Source organism: Macrotis lagotis, chromosome 1 (genome assembly GCF_037893015.1).
Source record: "Macrotis lagotis isolate mMagLag1 chromosome 1, bilby.v1.9.chrom.fasta, whole genome shotgun sequence".
Lineage (NCBI taxonomy): Eukaryota > Metazoa > Chordata > Mammalia > Peramelemorphia > Peramelidae > Macrotis > Macrotis lagotis.
The window spans coordinates 155,855,839-155,873,017 of NC_133658.1; the positions used below are offsets into that span (position 1 = coordinate 155,855,839).

The 17,179-nt window shown below is 36.7% G+C and overlaps 1 protein-coding gene across 5 annotated transcripts in view; it reads left to right on the forward strand.

Annotated features, from left to right (window-relative positions):
• The window catches only part of ZNF395 (zinc finger protein 395), a 67,523-nt gene that overhangs the window by 28,894 nt on the left and 21,450 nt on the right, over positions 1-17,179 (forward strand). For 3 of the 5 annotated variants that reach the window (XM_074209212.1, XM_074209213.1, XM_074209211.1), the window contains exon 2: positions 16,654-16,921. In XM_074209212.1, the coding sequence (XP_074065313.1) occupies positions 16,667-16,921 (255 nt within the window). In that variant the 5' untranslated portion in view covers positions 16,654-16,666. Of the gene's footprint in view, positions 1-1,654; positions 1,674-16,653; positions 16,922-17,179 lie in introns of those variants that run through there. The other 2 variants (XM_074209210.1, XM_074209214.1) reach the window with 2 other exon arrangements.

Sequence of the window (17,179 nt, forward strand, 5' to 3'; positions counted from 1 at the left end):
GAAAAGAATGAGCACAGTAATGGATATTCTAATGAACCATTAAGAAAAATTTATATAACATTCAATCTCTTCTGTTTAAGTAGTTGATAAAATGTGTTATCCATTTTAAAAATAAATTTCCATCAAAAAGAGTTAAAATAGAAAAAGTTTTAAGAGTTAAATTTAGATATTTTAGAGTATAATTTCTACCTGATGGAGTTGAGAAAATTCTTTATTTCCAATATGAACAGAACTATCTTACTAAATTCTTCTTAACTTTCTTACCATGCACAGGGCCCCAGCAAAATTTCTCAATGTAGACTGAGACATACCTGTTTGGGGGAAGGGAATAAGATTTATTAAGCCCCTGCTATGTGTCTGACACCGTACTAAGACCTTAGAAATATCCCATTTTCTGGGTGTGTTATTGTATGGAAATTACACTTTTAATCAATAAATGAGCCTCACTAGAATTGTAATACTGTGCTGTGAGCTCTAAGTTAGAAAATGAGTCAGGATCATTTGTTGTAGAGAATTCTTTGTAATCAGATTGACAAAAGATATTGTTACTCTGGCCCATTTGCTATAATTTGGTATAACATTGTTATTCTGGATAGCTGCCTGTTGTTACAGTATGTTGTTCACTATAGAAGACAAATTTGCAAACAATCAACACCCTTTTATTAATAACATAGTAGAGAGAAAACAGTGAATTCAAATCCAAATTAGCTCAATTTGATTCAATGGTGACATTTTAATTATTTCTTATATTAATTAACAAAAGCCTGATTGTGCAGACAACAGTGCCAAATAGTGGCTTCAGAATCAGTAAAAATGTGCATGTGTGTGCATATATATATATGTATATATATACACGCGTATGCATTTTACTTATACATACATATGTCTGTGCATATATGTGTATATGCATATATTCTTTATTTATATGTTAGTGTATATGTGTCTAAATGTTGTTCAATCATTTCAGTTGTGTGAGTCTTTGTAAATAAACCCATTTAGGATTTTTTGGGCAAAGATTCTAGAGTAGTTTGCCATTTTCTTCTCCAGTTCATTTAACAAATGAGGAAACTGAGACAAAGAGGGTTAAGTGACTTGATCAGAGTCACTTAACTATTAAGTGATTGAGGCCATGTTTAAACTCAGGGAGATGAGTCTGACTCTAGACTGGTACTCTATCCTCTATGTCATCTAACTGCTGTGTGTATGTGTTCCAAGCTTAATAAATGTTTATTAATCGATTGATTAACAGTACTCATTAGAACAAGGAGTATCCTGCAGAGCAAAGATATTCTGCAGTTTGAACTCTTCCCCACCAAATGTCAAGTTTGAGGACAATTTTGCTAGGGAAATAATAGTGGCAGTGGTGGGGAAGTTAGAGATATGCTGACTAGAATCTCAGAATGTCTGAATGGGATCTCAAAGATGATTTGATTGAGCTCCCTCCTTTTGTAGAAGCAGAGACAACTAAAGGGAAATAAAAATAAGTGATTTTCCCTATGGTACACTGCAAAAACTTGGGAAGTGCTTGTCCCATTAGAGTCTTGACAAATCATTAAAGCTTAGTAATTTGGCTGAATTTTTATGTGTTCTTCAATTCTTTTTTTATTTTCTTTTTTTTAGGTTTTTGCAAGGCAAATGGGGGTTAAGTGGCTTGCCCAAGGCCAGACAGCTAGGTAATTATTGTCCGAGTCCAGATTTAAACTCAGGTACTCTTGACTCCAGGGCCGGTGCTCTATCCACTGCGCAACCTAGCTGCTCCATGTTCCTCAATTCTTAACCTATCTTATCTAAGGATATTCTCTTGCTTTATTTGCACTTGTCAAGAACTTCCAAGATCCAACTTAGGTCCCATTTCCTCCAATTATTCCAGCCTTCATTGACTTCCTTGCTTCTCAAATTGTACATCAGACCTATGTGTATGTGTATATCTGTGTGTGTGTGTGTGTGTGTGTCTGTATACACACACACACACACACACACACACACACACACACACACAGAGGTAGGGTTGCTTGTGGTCTACAACATTCCTTAATGTGGCCCATGATACTCCCAAATATGGCCCAAACCAGGTTAAAATATAATTCCTATATGATGATGTACTTAGAAGAAGAAATATGTAAATGTATGGTTTTGTAAGTCCAAATGCAGCCCTTGGGGATCCTTTTGTAGAGTTTAGTGGTCCCCATTTCTATTCACATTTGACACCACTAATTTACACTTCTAAATGATATTAAGCTCTCATCTTTAGAACTAAAATTTTAAGTCCTTAGGGCTTGTGGTACTTATTATGCTTCCCTCATTATGACTCCTTCAGTGCAGGCCTGTTGGTCAATTGATTGATGCTTGGCTTCTTTCTAGACGTGTTGCTCACTAACCACTATAACAGTTGGTTATAGTATCCGTGGATGAATGGGAGGACATAGTAGATGGGGACATTCAGTCTTTTTCCCTCCCTTCTTAGTGGAGGCGTTGTCCAGTGTCAGCTGGGACATAGACTTGTCTGGCACCTGTTGAATGTCATATAGCAACTGGACATGTTATTGTAGTAGATAGAACTTGTTCTAACTCTTGTTCTTTTGTTCAACTGATGGTGGGTATTCTTTACTTTTATACAGTAAACTGATATTTGTTGAGCTTGGGAAAATATTGATCATTTTGGACATTGACCAGGATATACATATTAGGGAGAGGAATGAGATGGTACCTTCTTGTTATACTTTTAATTTTGGATAGTTTTTTTAGGGAAGTTCTTTTATCCTAAAAAAAATGTATGTAGTGTGTAGAGGGGAGTAATGACTTGAGTTTGAATCTCACCTCCGATTCTAAAAAGGTGGCTGTGGTATAATGGAAAGAATGTTGCATCTGAAATATGAGAGCCTGGATTTGAATACTGGCCCCTGCAAGTTTAAAATTCTGCTAAGTGAATTTCTGCGAAGTAAAAGAATGCCTGAATTAGCTTTCTCTCCTCTTCCACTTCCCCACCAGGCTAAAAACGGCTGTTATATAGGCTTATTTGTCTCTTCATTATGCTTTAATTATATGACAGAGCCTTCAAATAGATGGCTGAGTAATATGGACCATTTATTAAACCCTGAAGAACAAGGGAGAGGAAGGATGAAGAAGAGGAAAATTGGTATGAAAGAAATTATATCATAATTTATAAATAGAGTAGAAGTAGAAGATGAAATGAGAACAGTCCAGGACATTGATGTTAAACACAAAACAGCAGATTGGTTCTGTAAAATGGTGTTTGAGCCATGGTAACTTGGGAAAGAGGGGGCTGTTTATTTACTTTTGAATTCCTAAGGAACACTTATCTGACTGTACTGTCAGTAGGGTTATACATCTTTCTAAAGAGCCTTAGATATAAAAGCTATTTCTACTGTCATTACTCATTAACATGAGAGAAATAATTCAATTAATACCTGAGGAATCTATCTTGCTTTTCATCGAACAAGTCTTTAATATTTGTTGAACTAAATTGAATTTATTCCTGGAGATTTTTCGTTGTCTTGCTCTTACCATAAAGTTGACTAAAGCTTTTATTAAAATTTTAGGATGGGGTGGCTAGGTGGCACAGTGGATAGAGCGCCGGCCCTGGAGTCAGGAGTACCTGAGTTCAAATCTGGCCTCAGACACTTAATAATTAGCTAGCTGTGTGGCCTTGGGCAAGCTGCTTAACCCCATTTGCTTTGCAAAAAACTAAAAAAAAAAAATTAGGATAATCACATTTCCCTTAGTGCCCTTTAAGAAAGCAAGCAATGTTTAAAGATCTCTCCAGAGCTACTAAATGATTAACAGTGATTTGGTCTGTTTACCAGTGTTGGCATAAGGCATTGACCTTTAACTTGAGGGTAGATAGTTGGGAGAGTATAAAAAGAAGCCTTTTTTGACGAAGAAAATGCATGAGTCAATTAAACTATAAATTTATGGAATAGTTATTCTTGTGGGGAAGTAGCAACTTAAAGTATTTTGATTTTTAATTGAGAAGACTGAAATATAAAAGGCTCTGTTAAATTAATAAGATATTAAAATTCTATATTCTAATAAAAATGAGGTGGGAAGAGGAGGGAGATATACAAAGGGAGAAAGCAATATGATGGCAGACAGAAGTTGAAAAAAAACTAGTAAACCCATTTCTTTTGCTGGGATATGCCATAAGATAATAAGGTAATACTCCTCTGAGTTTATATTTGTGGAAATAAAATTGAGGAACAATGAAGTAACTCATTTGCCACAGGTTGACCTGTCTATGGTAATGTGAAAAAAAATTAGGTGAAACAGTATTCTAGGGAACAATGCCATAGAAACAAACTATAACTGAGACAGTCAAATGAGCCATAGTGTTATATGAATTGTGGCTATTTACTGCTTTGAAAAATTTGAGAATTTTAATTTTGTTTTAGAAATTAAATATCTCTAGAATTGTTTGTTCTGCCTGAAATTTATATGCACAAGTATTTTCAAGATGCTGACTTTTCTCTTATTCTATGCAGAGGAACTCTAGCTTTTTGTCCCAGAAAATGAGAAAATGTTACAATTTATTTTGTACAGGAAAATAATTCTCCTTTTGTGGAATAACATTGCCCCCTTGTGGTCATTTATGTCATACCAGCCCAGAACAATTAAATGGAGTTAGAGGGAGATTTATCATCTGTCCTTCGGCACCAGGAGTGAGATGGGAGAAAACACTTTTGTGGGGATGGAAATAGTCTTGTCCTTCATTTTAAAAAAAATGGTTGATCTCAGTTTAACTTTTGAAATTCTGTATTCCATTTTTGTTCTTTTAAAGTTTTGGGGGATAGTAGATTCATTTTGTTGAACATAATTCATATTTCATGTAGTACTTTTAAAAAATAGACAGTATTTTACTTGCAAAATAGTATGATTATCCTTATGTTACAGGTAATGTAACTGGTTCTCTGGGAAGTTAAATATACTAAGAGACACTCCGATTCATGCTTGAGTCCTCCAAATTCATTCCATTAGACTATGATGATTTTTTTTGTGATGTATAATATCGAAATCAGAACTCTTTAGTGAAATTGGCTTTTGTTTTCTTACTGTTTTTTCCCCCTTAAAATAGTAACTTTTGTATTTTTTAGAGTTCATTGTAGGTCCCATTCTAATTTCTTGCTCTGTTCCTAAATCTTTTATATGACTATGGGTCATTAACTCCCTCTATTTGGACTTTATTTGTAAAACAAAGGAAATTAAATAGCCTCTTCCAACTCTAAAATCTTGTGAGATCTATTCCTTGAGATCTTGAACAGAATCCAGGAAAAGAAACCAGTGCCACTTTCCCCCACATCCCCCACACTCCTTTTCTTAGTGTTTATAGCTGAATTATTATTAATTTTTTTAAATCCAGAAATCTATTTTGATAATGGTGCCATCACCCACTTATGGAGTGGGATTGAAGTGGCATAAGCCCCAAGGGGTGTAAAGATTAAAGAAACAAACAAACACAAAATAGGCAAAGAAAAATTTGGCCCAATATTAATCATGAGAGGTGAAATCCAACTCAGCACTTAGTATGAATCTTGTATTATGGACAGTTATCCAAACAACCTCTACTCACTTCTCCTACCAGTTATCCTATCCTATTCTGATTCTGATTTTATTTTATTTTTTTATTTTTTAATTTTTATTTATTTATTTTTTTGCAAAGCAAATGGGGTTAAGTGGCTTGCCCAAGGCCACACAGGTAGGTAATTATTAAGTGTCTGAGACTGGATTTGAACCCAGGTACTCCTGACTCCTGGGCTGGTACTTTATCCATGTGCCACCTAGCCGCCCCCTGATTCTGATTTTAAATTGTAAAGTTCACAAGTATGAATGATAGGATTTGGTAAATCTTTTTTTTAAAAAGTTAAAGATAAGCCAAATCTATGTATAGAGTATGAACAGTATTTAATTTTTATAGAGCTTAGCCAAACAAGTTGACCTTTCAGTTTTCATCTGTTCAGTGTCCCCCATTTTAAAGCTTTTGGGAATGGAAGGAGGAATGAAGATGGATGAATCCCATTTCTCACACATTCTTTTGCCCATCAGTCTTTTGCTGCCTTTATGATCTTGGTAAAATCACTTGACTTCTGTTACTTTATCTGTAAAATGAGGTACCATATGGCCTCTAAGGGTCTCTTTCAACTCTAAATCTATGATCTTATTTTTCTTCTTTATCTTCCCTAGCACATGCTTGCTTCCCCCCCAATAGAATGTAAATTCCTTAAGGGCAGAAACTGCCTTATTTTTCATCTTCGTGTCTTTGGCATCCAAAATAGAGCCTCTCTTATGGTAGGTACTTCAAAAGTGCCTATTGGTGAAGTGAATGGTTCAAGTGAGATAACATATATATCTATAGAAAATATTTTTGTTTCTCCAATTAATAAATTTGATTTTTTAATCAGTAAATACAAATATTCAAATGCTAAATAAAAGAACATTAGATTAAAAAATTAAGAGAGAAAAATGATTTGCATATACTATTTACATGTTGAATTGATTACATGTTCTTGCCTTTAATGAACTTACAGTCTGGGGAGAATAAGATAAAGTTAGAAGAAACAGAAAACAATATTCTGAAGACTATAATTTAGAAACCTTCAGAGATTGGAAGCTTTGGAGCCATACATAGCTCAAATCTCTAGAGTATTTTCTAGTTCTGAAGAGTTCCTAATTGAATAAAAGTGTATACTATATTTTTCCCAGACTGCTGCATTAAGCTTAACAAATAAAGTGTCATTAGGTGGACCTGTGAATAGCTTACCTGTTTCTGACTATTCATGGGATGGTTGGTTAAGAAATGGAAGAAGCCTTTGGGGTCGTTTAGTCCACCTTTCCTTATGAAAATGACCAGTTTAACAGTTTAGAAAATTTCATACAAACTATCTTGCTTTCTTTCCATTAACTATAACTACTCTTCTCCTCCCCCTCCCTCCATGGGAAGGTATTATCTTTTTGGTTACTAATCTCAATCTCATTCTCTTCATTGTGCTTTTATATGCATCTTTCCCCTAGGGTATCTTCCCCTTTGTCATAGGGAAAATTTCTGACTTACAGAATTTTCATATTTTCTTTCTGTTTCCTTAGTTCTCTGATCCTTTGGAAATTTTCCTTGGGCTCAGAATCATAGTGTGTAGATATAAATATATGTATGTAGATAGATGTGTGTGTGTGTGTGTGTGTGTGTGTATGTATATATATATATATATATATATGAGAGAGAGAGAGAGAGAGAGAGAGAGAGAGAGAGAGAGTCTATTCCAAACTTTTCATTTTATGGAGAAGGAAGAAGGTAAATTACCTTGCCCAAGATGGTTGAACTGGAATTTAGAAGTAGATGTCCTGGCTCCTACTCTAGTAACCTTTACCCTCCTCTGCATTGATCTTTTGGCCCTCCAATCATTGCTGTACTTGTTTCCTCTTTTGAAGATAGACTCTGCGGTCACTAGTCATTTTGTTGATACTGCATAAATTCTGTGGGCACAGATTGTGAAATTGGGAAAGGAGCTCAAAATTCAAGCACATAGCCTTTTGTTCCATTGTACAGTTTTGCTGATACAGCATAAATTACTTGTGTATATGATTCTGTAGGGTGAGAATGCCATTCTAGCCAAAACTGGGTGACAGTTTGTCATAATACTTAGTTTTGGGGGTGACTAAGTGGCACAGTGGATAGAGCACCGGAGGTGCTGAGGAGGACCTGAGTTCAAATGCTGCCTCAGACACTTAATAATTACCTAACTGTGTGACCTTGGGCAAGACACTTAACCCCATTTGCCTTGCAAAAAAAAAAAACCTAATCAAAAATACTTAGTTTTGGAATTTGTATGGAATACTTGTGATCTCTCTACAAATAGAAAGAAAAAGAATCATTGAAGGTTGATCTCTGATTTGGTCAGACCAGTTCTAAGTATCATAATTTAGGAAGACATTAATAAGCTAGAAAATGCATAGAAACAGGATGACAGAAAGAACTCAAAATTACAGCATCCAAGGAAGAATGGAAGGAAAGCCCAAAGATTAATGGATGGGGTAGGGTATGTTTAATACCTTATAGAGAAAGGTTCATAGATCTTCATTTTTTAAGGATCTCAGAGACCAACTAGTTCAACCTTCTAATTTGTTAAATTAGGAAATTTAGGACCAGAGAAGTTAAATAATTTGCCCAAGGTCACACAGTAGTATCAGAGACAAGACAGTACATAGCCTTCTTTCAGTATTTGAAGAGTTCCCCTTGGAAATGGGATTAAATTTGTTTTCCTTTGCCCTGGAGTAGCAGAATCTGAACCGCTAGTTAGAGGAACTGATTTTTGGACCAGTACAAAGAAAAACTTCCTAAAAACCTGTGCCATCCAGAAATGGAAGGAGTTGCTTTAAAGGGTAATGAACTATTGGTAGTAAAATTCTAAAAATAAAAACCAGATGAGCACCCTTGTGGGGATTTTTCTCTATTCTTACAGTGTATGCCACAAGGTTGTCTTTTTTGGGTGGGGAAGTAATTGAGGTTAAGTGACTTGCCCAGGCTCACATAGATATCAAGAGTCTGAGTTCAGATTTGAACTCAAATCCCCAACTCCAGGTCTGGTGCTCCATCAGCTGTGCCTGCTGGCTGCCTCTCACAAGGTAACTTTAAATCAATGCAGGTTGAAAGAGATGAGCTGAAGACCCTTCCAGCTTTAGGAGTTTTAAGATTGATTCTAGTTGGTCAGTAAACAAGCTTTTATTAAGGTTTTTGTTTTTTTTTATATGCCAGGGACTGTGTTAAGTAAGCCCTGAGAATATAAAGAAAGGCAGAAAGCATGGCCCTACCTTTAAGGAGCTCACATTCTATAATGACTCATATCTTAGTTTAGAGAGAAAGAGTAATAACACTAAGACAGCACAGAATGATTCAAGGTAAGAGAAAAGATAGTTTGAAGAATGAGGTGATGAACTATCAGATGCCGAGGATATCAAAGGAGACAACTCAGGAAATGCTATTGAATTTGGCAAAGAATATGGTCTTAATGGCTTTTAAGTGGAAGTTTCGGAAAGGAATGGATGCTGAAGCCAGATTGTGAGGAAATGGGGCCTAAAGAAATTGTTTATGAGAGCAAAACCATAGATTAATTATAATATATAGACACACAGATAGATGTTGTAGCAATGGTTATGTTTTCATTGTAGAAGTTTAACAGAAAAAAAAAGGGAAAAACAGTGACCGTGTGTAGGGTCAGAAGTGTGGGATTAGACATGGTGCTGTAGTGGAGTATATGCATAGGATATTGGTAGAGTTTGTTGTATGTTTTAAGTCCTTATCATAAGATCACATCTGGTATTGCAAGAGATCTTAGATCTAGTTCAACCCCCTTCTTTTTGCATGGGGAAACTGAGACTAAAAGATATTAAGCAACTAGTTCAAGGTCACACAGCTAGCGTTAATAAGTATCTGCAGGAATTTCTTTTAGTCCAAATCCAGTGCCCTTTTTATCTTGCCTTTTTCTGGCAAGTCCAGCCATTAATGCCTATTTTGATTTCTTCAGTCCTTTGGAGATCTGTGATTTCATCATTGCCAATTTTGATTCCTTTTCTGTCTGAGTTGCTGTGTCCAAAAAAAAAAAATTTACCACCTTGTGGTTTCTGTTTAATATGCCTCTTACACCTAACTGGGTTGGCCTTTTGGAGATAGGCCCATAATCTATCACTGTGTTTATTCTTGATGTCATTTCCTTTTTATCTTGGAACCTACCAGATCTTGCACTCTGTTTTTAAAGATTTTTGAGATCTCAAGTTCCCCTTCATCCAAAGAAGCAGCACCCCAGGACTTAAGTATAGGGTTCGAAGGTTAGGTCAGTATGTCACAGACCAATGATTTTTGCCAGCTGGACACTACATTTACTGTCTCAAATTACAGTCTGTTACAGATTCACCTGTTAACTGAAACTTGAGAGATTGCCCATGTTTAATCAGTTAGACTACAAGTCTTTTTTAATGTCCAGGTGCTTTGCTAGGCTTAGGTAATATAAATCCAGAAATGAAATAATTTCTGTTCACAAGGAGCATTCACACTAATGGGTGAGACAAGTAAGTACATATAAAAACATATGCAACATAAATATAAAATGAATAAATAGACATATATACAAAATAGTTAAATACAAGGTAGTCTGGTATGGAGGGCATTAGTGGTTGAGGGAATCAGTATTGTTCCAACAACCTCTTTACAGATATATCATTTAATCCTTATATCAACCATAGGAAGTAAATGGTAGTAGTATTATCATTCTAATTTTACATTTGAGGAAACTGAGGCAAGACAGGTTAAGTGATGATTTGCCCAGTCACACAGCTAAAAAAAATGAGGTTGAATCTAACCTTAGCTAGGACTTCCTGACTTCAGGCCCAGTCCTTTACCCACCCCACCGAGCCACTGCCTGCTTTTGGAATCAAAAAATTTACTGGAACTGGGATTCTTTGAGGTGGTACCAGGAGCAGGATTTGAACTCAGATTGACCATCCCTTACACAACATTCTTACACAATTACACAATATTCTTCTTGTAATATTTAAGTTTTGCAAAGCTCCTTAGAGAAATTATCTCAGTTGATCTTCATAAGGGTGAATTAGCTCCATTTGACAGCTGAGGAATTGAAGCTAAGAGAAGTGATTTGATGTGGGTCCCACAACATAGCTAGTAAGTCCCTGAGGTGAAATTTGAACTTGGGTTGTCTTGATTCCAATTCCAGAGCATTAAAATAAGCAGACTCTTATTTCTTGTGAAACAAGGATATATGAAGCTCACACAAGCCAGTGGGATATATTTGGATACTGGAATGTCAGACCTAAACCTATGTTCATTTGATTACTTTGGGATACTATCTTCAGATCTTTTGGGAATTGAAAGCGTTGGTGATGGGGGCTTGTTTCTCGGATCCTTGATCTCCCCCTAGATTTTGCATGAAGAGTAAGGGAAGTAGGGGTGAGTCTCAACTTCAAAAGTAACATTAAAGTGTTTTTTGAGGAATTTTTGAAATTGAACAAATAGAATTTTGGACAATCATGTATAAAAAATGGCAGAAAAGGAGCTTTGAGTCATAGAGATCTGATCAAGAGGCAACAGTGTCACATCATATGTTAATCCAAAAGCAGCCCAATATTATAGGAATGCAAAAGTAAAATCACTAGGCTATAGGAATTGTGAGGTAATCTCTTTATTTTTTACAGCACTGGCTTTTGTCTATTTTAGGATTCTGTAGCCAAAGGGGAACCTAGGATATTTGGAAAAGTTTTAGAGAAGAAGCTACATAGATGACTGAGGAGTTGGAAAATAAGACATGAGAGGAAAAAGGACTATTTATTCCGCTTGGAGAATATAAGACTCAGAATATTTAATTATACTTTTCAGGGATCTGAAGGATTATACTAATGAGGGTTTACCATACCCAGGCTAGTGACCAAATGTTCATCTCAACTGAGAATAGAATTGGATTAAACTTGAGTTTGAAGGATATAGGTTAGTTGAAAGGGAGAATTTCTTTTTTGAGGAAAAAGTTATAATTATATTTTTAGTGTATTCTGATCTCTCTGGACCTTAGTTCCTCATCTGTAAAATAAGGATTTGGACTATAGAGCTTCCAATGTATATTCTAACTCTAAATCTTTGATCCTATTTGTGTATTGGTGACTCATGTAGTACCAATATATAACTGTATTAATTAGAATATTTTTGTTTATTGAAATTCTCTCTCCCAATTACTCTGAAAAAATTGAGTTTATTATTTAGAAGTTGAATCTGGACTTTGAAGAATTTTTTGAGTGAAATTTTTAAACATGGATTTATGTTATTGAAGAAATTTGGAGAACTTAACTAAGTTTTTCAATGTGGGAGATATGGTAGATTGTTGAAGATAGAGGAATGAATCTCAATGACTGAATTGACAAACATTTATTAAGTACCTGTCTGCTATGTATCAGATGACATGCCAGACACTGGCAACACAAAGGCAAAAGTAGAATAGTTCTTACCCTCAGAATGCTTACTGTCTTTTGGGTGAAATAGGCATGTGTAAATATAAGTAAATTAAACAAGGTAGTAATTTCTGTACAGAGGATCAGGTAAGAGGTGTCATTGGAGGAGAACTTTGAACAAAATTAAGGATTCTGAGAGGGAGAGAATTCCAGACTTGGGGGATGATATTGGGTAACTGCTTGGCCGTCAGATGGGGGAGACTAAGGGATTACTCTGAGGAGGTGGATCCAACCCATTCTGAAATGGTGGTGATTGATATTCATGACAAAAATGAGCAAGTTTAGAACCGAGATGTTTTGGGGAAGGAGAATGAGTTTTTTTTGGTACATATCGAGTTTGAGAAGTCTTTAGAACATCTGCTTTGAAATGTCTAGTAGGCAGTTTGTATGTGGGAATAGGGCCTAGGAAAGAGATTAGTGCTGGCTTATGTGCATAGATCTCAGGAAGATAACCCTTGAGCCCCTGGGCATTGAGGAGGTCATCAATCAAGAAAATGAGAAAAGAGGACCCAGGACAGAGCCTTGGGGGTGTTTCAGGGCTTGATATGAAAATAATAATAATGATGATGACGATGATGATGATGATAATTGATAATAAGGGAGATGGAAAAAGAGTGTCAAATAAGTATGAAAAGAGCCCTGTGATTAAGGGAAAGCCTTTTGTAGGTAGATTTGTCAGAAAAGTACTCTGCTCTTTAGGCTACCCCCTTTGAGCTATGAATTAGAGGTACAGATACAAGCAAATCCGACTGGGCTTGTCCTCTAGAGCTCACATTCTTTTCTTTTTTTTCTTTTTTTTTAGATTTTTGGCAAGGCAAATGGGGTTAAGTGGCTTGCCTAAGGCCACACGGCTAGGTAATTATTATTAAGTGTCTGAGACTGGATTTGAACCCAGGTACTCCTGACTCCAGGGCCGGTGCTTTATCCACTGCGACACCTAGCCTAGAGCTTACATTCTAATGGGAGAAGACAATCAATCCATAAAGGGATAGGGAAGAGAACCTCCAGGCTGTGCTGGTAAAGATTTACTAACTGAATGGCTCTCTAGTTTAAAAAAAAAGTCAGTTTAATCTCTATTGTTAACATTTTCTCCCATTATTTAAGCCTAGACAATCAACAAAACAATAAATTAAGCCCTGATTTTCAGTATTTGCCAATTTCTGAGTCGTGAATGGTCACACTGAAATTTAACAGTCTGCTCATTTGCCTACAGAGGTATGTGCTTACACTGAAAATTTAATAACCTGCTTGAGCATGTAGTATGACAACTCCAGAATACCCCTGGGTGCTATGGTGTAGCTCTATACAGGAAAGTGGTTATAGAGGACTGATTGGGGGAAGGAGATGGCAAAAGCTCATCTATCAAAGCCTGGTCCTGTGTGTGGGGGGGCAGGGCAGATAAGGTTAGGATTCCTTTTTGGATAATAGGATAGTGTGAGTGACAGAGGAAACATGACACTGGACTATGGGAAATAGATTCTGTTTCTCTTTCTTTATACTAGACCTTGGGTCACATTGGACAGACATTGTTCTCATTTAGTTTGTTTTTTTTATTTCTGCCAAAAATTGGCTCTAGAAATGAAAGAACAAAAATGACTCATAGGAAGTTTGCCACCCAAATTAAGTAAGAAGATAAGATGAATTTGAATCACTTGCCCTAGAAGAGCTATTTTGAAAACAAATATTAAACACCACTTCAGACTGACTCTTGGTATCAGGGATATTACAGCTAGGTGGCATAGTGGATAGAGCACTGGTCTTGGAGTCAGGAGGCCTGGAGTTTGAATCCAGCCTCAAACACTTAATGGTAACTAGCTGTGTGACCTTGGGCAAGTTATTTAACTTGACTCATATCCAAACCATCTCTAGTTCTGATTCATAACTGGCCAATAGACCCAGATGGCTCCGGGGGAGAAAGTGAGGCTGTTGACTTAGCACAGCAATCCCCCTCACTCAAATCCAGTTCATGTATTTGTCATATCATCACCTCCCTCATGTTGGGGTCTTTTTTGAGAAAGAAGGATGAACATTATTAATGAACATGAGGGACAGAAGAGATATTGTGGCACTAGGGAAATGTAGAATGTCCTAATTTTCAAAATGAAGTTTGCAGACTGTAAACCAGTGAGGTTGTTTTCCGTTTCTAGGAATGTTCATACACAGAGCATTAAAGAGATGGTTAATGATTGTCTAGAAATGGAAATAGTGATTACAAAGAGCCTAGGGGTGGCTTCATGACAGATTAGCCTTTATTTTTTTTAAATTTTTTTTACACTGATAGGTTTAGGAAAATCCTGTAAATAAAGTTTACCTAGGAAACTTAATAAAGAACCTCTGGGGTGGCTAGGTGGTGCAGTGGATAAAGCACTGGCCCTGGAGTCAGGAGTACCTGGGTTCAAATCTAGTCTCAGACACTTAATAATTACCTAGCTGTGTGGCCTTGGGCAAGCCACTTAACCCCATTGCCTTGCAAAAACCTAAAAAACCCAAAAAACCTCTTGCTCTTTTTTTTGGCAGAGACAGAGTTATATTGATTTACATGATAAAACAATTCATGGGATTTGGAAGTAATCATATGTCCTGATTCAAAAAAAGCAATCATTGATAATTTGGCAAAGAGATTCTAATAGATCTTGCCCAGAAATTGTTTGGCCCTGTGCTACTTAGCATTTTTATTTATTGTTTCATTTATATGCCCTTCTCATGTAAATTTATTTATTTCAAACAGTGATTTGTCCTCATCAATTTTGCAAATGAAACAAGACTGGGGGAACAAATGATACCAGCAGATGAGAGAATCAGGATCCCAAAAGATCTTGATTGAGCAGAACACATTGAGCTGAATCTAATAAAATGAAATCAGGAGGGATAAGTGTAAAACCCTACATTCTGGTTCAGAAATCATCTTCTCAAATACCAGATGGAGGAGCTATGGTTAAGGAAACAATTTGTCTGAAAAAGATCTGGGAGTTTTATTGGACAACATGAGTCAGCAATGTGATGTAGCTGCTGAAAAATCATTGTGATCTTAGGCTGAATAGGAGAGGAATAGCTTCTAGGAATGAGGTGAATAAGTTCATCTCTACTCTCCCCTGGTCAGACTGCATCTGGAATATTTGTTTATATCTACGCTTCACATTGTTAGACATTGATGAACTGGAGAGCACCTGTAATAGTAAAGGGTCTTGACTCTATGTGACAAGAGAATCATTTGAAGGATTTTGGAGGTGGTGGGATTTATATGGCAAAAGAAAAGATTCAGGACTAGGGGGAGGGGGAGAAGCAGAATGGCTAGCTTCAAGTACTTGAAGATCTATCCTATAGGAGAGCTTATGCTTTCTTTATTTGATCTTAGAAGTGGAAGCAGAAAGAATGGGCGCAAGATGCAAGGAAGCAAATTTATTTTTTAATTTTTTAATTTTAATTTTTTTTTTAGGTTTTTGCAAGGCAATGGGGTTAAGTGGCTTGCCCAAGACCACACAGCTAGGTAATTATTAAGTATCTGAGGTCAGATTTGAACTCAGGTACTCCTGACTCCAGGGCCAGTGCTCTATCTACTGCGCCACCTAGCTGTGCCCCAAGGAAGCAAATTTAGATTTGATATCAGCACCAAAAAAGTCCTGAAAATTAAATATGTGCAGACTTGGAAGAGGCTCTCTCAGGAGGCAATGGGTTCCCCTTATTGTGATTGTTGTTGCAGCTTTGTTTTAGCTGTGTCCTATTCTTAGGAATCCTGTTCAGAGTTTTCTTGGCAGAAATACTGGGGTGGTTTGCTATTTCCTCTTCAGTCCATTTTAAAATTGAGGAAACTGGGCAATTAGGTGGCACAGGGGGATTGAGCATCAACCCTGGAGTCAGGAGCACCCAAATTCAAATCCAACCTCAGACACTTAATAATTATCTAGCTGTATGACCTTGGGCAAGTCACTTAATCCCATTGCCTTAAAATAAATAAAATTTTTAAAAAATGAGTAAACTGAGGCAGACAGGGATAAAGTGATTTGCTGAAGGTCACATAGATAGTAGGCCAGATTTGAACTCAGGAAAATGAATCTATCCCATTGAGCCATCTCTCATTGTAGTTCTTCAGACATTGGGTGCCCACATGCTAAGTTTGTTATAGTGAAGATTCTTTTTCTTGTTTGCTAAAGCCAATTCTGAAATTCTTCTTTTATCTGTTTATCTTTTACAAAATGGAGATCATTCTTGGAGAATTCCATAGATAAATGGGTTAAGGTTCTTAGAATACAAGGAGCCCATTAAAATAAGACACAAATAAAACAGCTGTCATCAGTTTTGTAGAAATCTCTGAAAACTCTCCAAAGTTGATCAGAAAGTTAGTTTTCTCCATAATACTTGCACTGAATGAGATGGATTAGGTATGTAATATTCATTGGCTCTGAAGAAGTTAGGGTTTTAGAAGGATGAAAAATGAATGGCAGGGCTTATCATGGTCATAAATTTTGAGGTCCTTCCAAGTGTTTTATAGGACAAGGGTAAAATGAATCCTTACTTTCCAAATCTAAGCAGTACTTAAAAGTCTCAGAATTCTATCTCAGAAATTTGGCCCTTGATGCCCTTTCTTGGTATCAGTTTCTAGACATTGAATTAATTATCTCTTCTCATTTTCTTCTCCAGTGCAGAAGTCAGAATGGCAAGTGTATTGTCACGGCGTCTTGGCAAGAGATCACTCCTGGGAGCTAGAGTGTCAGTCCCCAATGCCTCTGGAGATGGCTTAGCAGTGGCAGTCCAGCCCTCAGGTTCTCATGCTGAACTGGTTGGGGTGGTTGCCCCCCAACCCTTGCCTGTCTACAAGGACAACCACTGCCAAGAACATCCTAAGGAGACCGTCATGGCCCCTGGTGTCCCAGGTCTACAGCAGGTGGTGTTTCAGCCAGGACAGAAGGTAAGTAAAGCACAAGTATTAGACTTGGAATTGAAAGGCACAGAATATATGGGAATAAGATTGGGTTTTCTTTTAAATCACTCATTTCTGGTCTCTCCATCTCTGGTCATAAGAGAAGCAGACCTTCTCTACTTTATATAATGACCTTCTGGTTCTGCTCACTTCACTTTGCATCAGTTCATATAAGTCTTCCCAGGCTTTTCTGAAACATCGGCTGCATCATTACTTCTAGCACAATACTATTCCATCACAATCATC